The sequence below is a fragment of the Monopterus albus genome, unplaced genomic scaffold (genome assembly GCF_001952655.1).
Source record: "Monopterus albus unplaced genomic scaffold, M_albus_1.0 scaffold18.1, whole genome shotgun sequence".
Lineage (NCBI taxonomy): Eukaryota > Metazoa > Chordata > Actinopteri > Synbranchiformes > Synbranchidae > Monopterus > Monopterus albus.
Window position 1 is genome coordinate 3,036,476 of NW_018127898.1, and position 8,944 is coordinate 3,045,419.

The following is an 8,944-nucleotide window of genomic DNA, read 5'->3' on the forward strand; positions in this document are numbered from 1 at the left end:
TCTTTCCCATAGCAGAGTTTTGTCTTTCACACCACCTCAGTGCTATAGACTGCCTCTGTGACCATGTCTATCAAAGCCATGAAGACCACCACCTACTCCCCTGTGACAACCTCTAGGGGTCCAGCCCAGGGCTTCAGCAGCCTGTCTTTCTCAGGCTATGGAAGCCATGGTGTGGATGGTGCTGGGCAGAGCTACGCTGTCTGTGGTCCCTATGGGGGAGTGGGAAGTAGTGGTGCTCCCCTGGGCACTAGGGTGCATAAGGTGGTCAGTGGGTATAGACCAAGAGGAGGTGGTGCTGAATTTGACTATGTGGACTTCGGTGAAGGTATGGGAGGTGGCTTGGCCAACAGAGTAGTAGTTCCCATCACAGCAGTGACCGTGAATGAGAGACTTCTGGCCCCCTTGAACCTGGAGATTGACCCCAACATCAAGGCAAGCCGCACCCAGGAGAAGGAGCAGCTCAAGACCCTGAACAACCGCTTTGCTTCCTTCATTGACAAGGTCAGTTGACTCAGGTTTAGGATGATACATTAAAAATTAAAGTCAGTGTCTCTGCAGTAAGTTGTGTTTCTTATATCATAAAATCTACCTGGGGAAATTTCCAGCAGTAGCAGCACATACTGCATGTTGTTTTTTAGGGGTTTGTTTCCTATTTATCATCCATAGCTGTTGGAATAAAATTCTACAGAGAGTAGAAAATAACTCAGGAGCCTCAGAGGAAATGAATGTACTGCAAATCAAATTAGCTCAAGGTGAAAAGGTCTGAGTTCACAATACAATCCCTGTGAAAACTGTATAAATAGCAATGTCTGCTAAAAGTTGGGCTCAGTGAGTCTGTTCTGAGTTGAGGGTTAACTTGCTAAAATGATGAAATCACAGATCCCAGCTGAGAGGATCAACCTGGATACATACAAGGCTGAGATAAAGAGCAGAGACATTTTGCTTCAAGAAGTACATCCATGGAGAGCCATATCCTGCAAGAGTCAAAGTGCCAGGTGTTTTCCTGCACTGTTCTGTTCAGATATTTGGTTTTCAAAAACTTACCTATTATATTATTTTCACATTTTATTGTCTGAATATTCAATGCTTGTACAAACACTCGGTAACACAAACCCAGCAGAAAAAGAGTGGGAGTGGCAGGGGAAGGGTTTGCCTGAGACCAGCGTGTTAAACACAGAGGGAAGTAGTTAGTATAAATATGTAGCAGAGACTCTAAACAACACCCACTTGGTGTAATAGGCAAGAAAGGAATCCACTCCTGTAAATCAGTCACCCACTATCAAACAGAGATTACTTATTTGTCAGTCAGGAGACAGATGCTTGCACTATTCTCCACCTGAGATTGACTAGATTCTTTAGTTATCTGTCACTGTACTTACCAGCAGGACCCCACCCAGGGTCAGGGTGTAGAACAGAGAAGTTTTACAGGGCCAAACTGTGTCCCGATTGGGAAACAGTGCCCCTTTGTGTTGAAATCTGTGAGTTAGAATAGAGAGTAACTGATGTGACATTTAGAGGTTGCTGGAGGTGGGAAGTTCAATTAGTCATTTTTCTTTCAGTTGATGTCCATCAACAAAGTGAAGCCACTCACTCATCTGACCTCTTTGCATACAACTGACTATGTCTCTGTAAGCATGTCCTCTCCTCACTGCACAGTTTTGTATCTTGTTTCTGCAGGTACGCTTTCTAGAACAGCAGAACAAAATGCTTGAGACCAAGTGGAAACTGGTACAGAAAAAGATCCCATCCCGCTCCAACATCGACTCCATGTTTGAAGCCTACACTGCTAACCTGCATAAGCAGCTGGACACCCTGGGTCATGAGAAGGCCAGACTGGAATCTGACCTGCATAGCATTACGGGCCTGGTCGAGGACTTCAAAACCATGTGAGTGGAGCCAGACTTTTTATCTTAAAGGTAACTGCTTATGGTTCTATTTTTAAAAACAAGCCAGGTAATGTCCAGATCCACAAAACATTATCTGAACTTCTACCGAGGCCAAAGTTTCAAAAAGTACCAAATATGGGTAATTACTCTTTAAATCAATCTAATGCCTTAATGAATTGAAACTTAAATGTATTGAAAGGAGCCCTTAAGATGTAACGTCTCATTTTCGAGGGGGTCCCAAGGATATAAATACATATAAACAAAACAACATTAAAAAACGTACACTACAAATATACAAATACAGACAGCTCTATCACTCACTCCCACCCAAGTCCCTTGACCTAAGCTATTGTACAAAGTAATTTAATTACAAACACCATTTAATACGTTAAAGTATGCACAAATTAAAAGCATGAACAGGTTGTTTTAACATAAGAAAATAAAGTGGTGAGAGGTAAGTGTTCTCAGAAAAACAAGATCATTCCAGTCAAAAGGAGCTTTGTACTGAAATTTGAAAATTCCAAGGACAAAGAAAAGTGGATATTGTACATGTCTGAGTGGCTATGAAGAGCCATATGGGACCAGAAACTGCACTGACTAAGAAGGACAATTAAAATAAACACATTAGAAAACAAAATGAATCCCATGAAATCGCAAACAGTTAAATGATTCATACCTAAAACAATGACGTTTTCTATATAAACACCTCAAAACAAATCTACATAGAGAATTATATGCAACATTAATGGTGCTGTCTGTGGGCTTGCTCTTAATGTCTGGTGTATGGGTGAGATGGAGTTTTTATTTTAAGGACACACTGACAAGTCTTAACTCTATGTTCCAGGTATGATGATGAGCTCAACAAGCGACAGGAGTGTGAGAACAATTTTGCCCTCCTAAAGCAGGTCTGTGTAGATTTTCTGTCATGTTCTTGATCTTAAAACTGTCATTAGTCTTCGAACACGACGAGGCCACACAGTGGCTGTGAGGGCCGGGGCTATGTGCAACAATGGATATTTTCAGTACCGTCTTCTTTCTCGCAGGACATAGATGCAGCCTTCAAGACCAAAGTGGAGCTGGAGGCCAGACTTGATGGGCTCTCTGATGAGATTGAGTTCCTGAAGATTATCTATGATGCAGTAAGAACTTTACTTTGCTTTACAGCAACACAATAATGAATAAATGATTTAGCCTGGGGTCATCTTTAAGAAAAACATCTTCAAAATGATGTTTTCCCATGTCTGCTAATCCTCTGTTCATGTTTTCCTATGTAGGAAATCCATGATCTGCAGAGCCAAATGAAGGACACATCTGCTGTGGTGGAGATGGACAACAGTCGTAATCTCGACATGGACGCCATTGTCACTGAGGTCCGTACCCAGTATGAAGACATTGCCAACCGCAGCAAAGCTGAAGCTGAGTCATGGTACCAGACTAAGGTGAGACCACTCTTATTACTGTGTAATTGGAAGTTGAAGTCTACTACCAAAGCATGCTAGATGAGGGTGGTGGATAATGCAGGATGTCTTCAACTTTTTCTCGTGTCTTTTACTATTTTGTCTCAACTTATTCTTCCTCTGCTCATTTTACCCAACCTTTACTGTTCCTTACCTACATTCCCTAGTACACACATGATGTTATAGAAACTAAACACACTGATTTTGGTGTTTGCTCATCATTGTAGTTTAAAATCTGCAATTGACTTCTGTTGTGTCCATGCTGAATTAAAACATGCCCAAAAAGAGGTTAAAGACTAACAACAGCAACCTCTGGAAAGACACCAGACTCTCAAGACAACTGAAAGACACCCAGATTGTCACTTTGTGCTTCAGTGGTGTCAGCTCGACTTATCTCTGTGTGTGTCAGGATGCAGAGATGCAGCACTCAGCAGGTAGATACAGTGATGACCTGAAGTCAACCAAAGCCCAGATTGCTGACATAAACCGCAGGATAATGAGGCTCCAGTCTGAAATTGACATGGTGAAAGCACAGGTGAGGATAACAGATTTTTGCATATTTAGACCTTTTTTGGTACTAATAAGATTTTGTTTTTCATGTCTTTATTCCTTAATATTCGGGAATATGTCTTGTTGGTTGTACCTAGACTGCTTAATTTGTAAATTCACTCTGTTTGTCTTTACCTACTTTAAGAGAAACAATCTGGAAGGTCAGATGAAAGAGACTGAGGAACGTGGTGAACTGGCAGTAAAGGATGCTAAACTACGCATCAGAGACCTGAAGGAAGCTCTTCAAAGGGCCAAACAGGACATGGCCCTTCAAGTCCGCCAGTACCAGGAGCTGATGAATGTGAAGCTCGCGCTGGACATTGAGATTGCCACCTACAGGAAACTGCTGGAAGGAGAGGAGGACAGGTAAGATGTGAGTGTGGGAGCACCTTGTGGAAGTGATAAGAACAGCATCTTTTATAGAAATATCAGTTAGTGTACTACATTGTTTTCTTTTATGTTTCTTTCTACAGGTTAGCAACTGGAATCAAGACCAATATATTCAAGCGGACTTGTAAGTTCATGCCCTATATTGGTGAATGTTTAAAGTGTTTAAATCTTGACTTTTGCAACATTATGAACTCGTGAGAAAGAGGAACTAGAAACTGTTGGCTTGGCCTGGGACATGGTCCTGAAGTGCTACACTACAGTTTGCTAATGCTAACTGATGCTAATCTTTATCCTTTATTTCTGAATCTGCAGCTGTGAATTACAACACCTACAGTCTGGAGAGCTCCCGCACCCCGTCCTACATCGCTGGCTCCTTTGGAGGAGACGAAGCTAGCAGAGATCTTGTCACTGACCTTGAGGGAGCAGCCGCGAAGAGCAGCACAGTAACCAAGACAGAGACTGTGGTGATCAAGAGAGAAGGGAAGAAAGAAGAGGAGGAGGTAGAGATAAAGGAGGAGGAACATGTAGAAGTTGAGGGGCCAGCTGCTGTGGAGAAGAAGGAGCCAGTGAAGACTGAAGCTGTGGCTGAGGAGTGATCTTTTTAGATTCATGATTTATGTTTTCGGGTGTTGAGAAAAAAACACACCTACTCTGTTTTGTTGTCCAGTTCTTTAATGATTCATTATCCAAAGTGCCTTCACCCAATAATCATTTTATACTGATAATGGTTTCTACTGTTAAGAGCCAACAACACAACTTTCTTTATAATGAAGAGACGCTAATGTGTAGACGTGCTAATGATCGAGTCTATGTTCAGGCTTTCTTGTAAATTACTAAGTTCTTTAGTGTATGATGTAGTCAGGTCACTGCCAACGCCAGTGATCACTGCACAACACCTGCTCAGCCAGCAGATGACACTGTTTTCTGTGTTTTCCACTGCTGTTCAATCTTGTCCCGGGCCAGCAAAAAGCACTGCTGTAATATCAGTACAACTTTCAATGTAAAAACTTTAAAAAAATGGAGTTACTTGGGAGGAACAATAATCCACTACGATGCCAGCATCTTTATGCCAAACCTGCTGTACCTAAACAGTTAAAGAAAATCAGTCACAAAAATGTTTTTTTTTTTTTTTTGGTGTGCTGCTGCTGGCAACACCCGGAGAGCTGTTTGGTCAAAAACAAACAAACAAAAAAAACTCTTCAAGCTGTAATTTACATGGTGTTTTATTGTCGAGTATTGTACAGTAAGTGTCTGCACTAAGACAGTAAATGTAACATTTAACTGAGCACTTAATACCAACTCATCACTTTTGGAGAAACAGATTACTATAAAAGATACATTTGTGATCACCCTGAAAGGACTTGCTATGTAGTTAATCTGATATGTCAACACACTAATGCACATGCACAAAAGCAAGTCATACTTTTAACAGTCTAACAAAGAAAACCTCCCTGGCAGAAGCTTTTGCTGTGAAACCCCTGGCGGGTCCCAGCCTGCCTCGGTCCAGGTACACACTAATTCAGAAGTTGCTAAATGTAGTGAAGGTTACTGTATGATGCACTCCTACAAAATTTCAGCATATGTCATACTCCCAACACCTTTAATCACATACTGTAAAAAAAAAAACAAAAAAACATATGGACTTATTTAAAATTTACACAACACATATACAAAACATTCAATAATAACTACAGCCAATACAGCAAAAGCTAATTAGAGTCTGTAAGTATACTGAAGTAACACATGATATATAGAAACATGGCAATTTCTCATATGCTACATGATTAGTTATGAGGCCTTAGGAATGGGATCAGAACATGAATTATGTGTGGTGGTGCTGCACCTGAGGATATAAAAGCTCTCCTGAAGTTAAAGACAGAAAAGCTGCCCATATCCCACCAGTCCAGATCTCTGAGTGCTGGTGTACTTCAACAAATGATGCTTTCAAACTCTGAAGACATGAGCATTTAACACCATGAAAGAAATTAGATTGCAGAGTGAGCATGTGCAAATATGTTTGCAGTAACAGCAGACATGAAATAACCCTTATCGTGCTTCATATTTTTGCTTGGTATGAGTGGGAAAGCTGTGGTGATTTATGGAATTAAAGAAATGTATTTGCATCTGAGCCGAAAGAAAGACTTCTGTTACTTCCTTATAAGAACTATTGCATACTGGTAAAAGAAGTTTGCATTTTATTTTTCACTCAAGTACAGGAATAGCATTCAGTATGGTGGAAAGCTAGATGATAAAGAAGACAGCTAACACTTTCATGTTTATCTATAAGGCTATAAGACAGTTAGCTTAGCACAAAGAGTGGAAACAGTTAGCCTGGAGTACCAGTATCTCTGAAGCTCAGTAATAGGACTTTATGTCTTGTTTGTTTTATCTAAAACAAAGTGTAAAAATGACATGTGAGCTAGTTTTACATTTAACAGGTGCAAGAGTGGTGTCAGTCTCCTCATCTAACTCTCCACCAGAAAGCAGAAAGCTAAGTGTATTTCCCAAAATATCTAACTTGCTTTAAGGAAGTAATGCTCACAAACTGTACTAAGTCCTCAAAAGCTGTATTAATCATCCTGACAAATTGCCTAACATTATTATTTATATACTATTGTGTCAGCATCACTTTAATCTTGTAAATGCTGCAGCAACACATATTTGTGACATTTACGACACATCATATTTTATGAAGTTGTGTTTTCTGTCTGTAAAAATACTACAGCTGTAAGATGAAAGTACTGCACTTAAACTACAATACTAAAATAAAGAGCTGGTAAAATTATACATAAAAAGAACAGGTGAAAGAAAAACTTACTCTGTTCTGACTCCTTTTGTGCAAGAGGGTCAACCTCATTCAAACTGTGAGCTACAGAAAAGAGTGCCTATATTGCTAGTGTAATATTATTGGTCAAAGTTATAAAATGCATAGTTGTGATAGTTTTTGCATAATTGCATTATATGGTTACATTTGTTACATTTGTTCAGTACAAATACATAATACTACTCTGCAGATGAGACCAGGATCACACCGGCTCCTGCAGTAGACAGCTGATCTATTGTGCACTGTTCTTGTTGTAGCAGGTAACAATGACTATGCTGCAAGCCAGTGAGTTGCAAACCAGGCACAGGCCCATCTTGATGTCATGTTTAAGGTGTGCCCTTGCCACACCTACACCTATGACTAAACTGTTGTCAGACTTGTGTCAAATATAAGTCTGACAAATGAAGGTATGGGGGCGAGGATGTCTGTATTACCATGTCAATCATGGTAATACAGCCTCCCAACCCCCCCCGTCATGCAATCAACACAATGCACCTCTGTGTACAACAGTGTGTTAGAATTCCTGAGGGCTGTCTGCAGAGTAAATGCAGTGACAACTCAGTGAGTAGGGAAGTTTGAGTGAACAACCTCCCGCCCTGGCTCTTTCCAGCTACCTGCAGGGAACTGCTGCAACACTGCACTTGCCCTGAACCTCTGAGTTAAGTTTTCCATAATTTTTCAGTCATTTTGCCGTCAGTCATCTTCAACTTTCTTTTAACTGTGCTTCAGATTTTCTATGCAACAGCTTTTCATGTATCAGCTTTGGTTATATTACTAACACACCCAGCCAACATTGCACTAACAGTTTATGATTACAGAAACTCCTTATAGCCAGTTTATCATCCTTTGGCATGCCTGCCAGGTATTTAACTTAACTTTTCATTTTGTGCGCATTAACAAAGTAACACATGTGCATGTTCTCCCTGTACCTGCGTGGGTTCTCGCCGGGTGCTCTGGCTTCCTCCCACAGTCCAAAGACATGCAGGTTAGGTTGATTGGCAACTCTAAATTAGACTTCATCCAGAAGGGCATCCGGCATAAAACATGTCATGTTTAGCATGCGCATTGTCAGTTGGGTGGCAACTAATGATTCGCTGTGGCGACCCCTGACGGGAGCAGCCAAAAGTGGAAGAAGAAGAAGAACAACAAAGTAACATATGTAAAATCTATCCTGAATTGATGGTTATGACACTTAGACTAAATGCCAATATGGAAAGAGGATGACTTTCTAGTAAAAACCATTAGTGTCTGATGCCTCTCCAGGGTGCTGTGATTTAGTTGTGTAAACTGTCAGATGTAATTGTTAAAACACTAAAACTGCACCAGGGACAATACAACACATCAAACTGTCTCATTCAGGATGTGTCTTGAATTTGTCCTGACTTGACATATTGTAAAAAGTACATGCCTGACAAGTGTTAGCAACCCATAAAATAAAAGCTGTACTCTCAGCTCAACTAGCAGGTCTAACACTTCCTCTGGTGCCCTTGGGGTGGAGATGACTGACAGGCGGAGGATGGAAACTGGCAGAAAGTAAGAGTATTAAACATTCAGGATGCCTGGTGCAGGTGTGTTGATTTTCCAATGCTAAAAGCAAAGCATGCCACAATAACAACAACAACTATTGCTTTCTGAAGAAGCCTGTCTTTTTTTAGGTTAGGCTACAGAACAATGGACTTGCATTTGAAATACACACAGACACACACACACACACACACACACACACACACACATACACACACACAAACACACACACATATATTTATATATATACGTATATATACTGTATATATATATATATATATTGCTGTCTTGCAATTTAGTCACCAATCAGCCTA

At 40.6% G+C, this 8,944-nt stretch overlaps 1 protein-coding gene across 1 annotated transcript; it reads left to right on the plus strand.

Annotated features, from left to right (window-relative positions):
* The first annotated feature begins 56 nt into the window (after window positions 1–56).
* LOC109955979 (keratin, type II cytoskeletal 8-like) lies at window positions 57–5,272 on the plus strand. The gene is made up of 9 exons (XM_020592671.1): window positions 57–501; window positions 1,678–1,886; window positions 2,731–2,791; window positions 2,930–3,025; window positions 3,161–3,325; window positions 3,753–3,878; window positions 4,038–4,258; window positions 4,366–4,406; window positions 4,595–5,272. Exons 1-9 carry the CDS (start codon window positions 64–66, stop codon window positions 4,876–4,878), a joined length of 1,641 nt encoding a protein of 546 aa, XP_020448327.1. The 5' UTR covers window positions 57–63; the 3' UTR covers window positions 4,879–5,272.
* The last annotated feature ends 3,672 nt before the right edge of the window (window positions 5,273–8,944 follow it).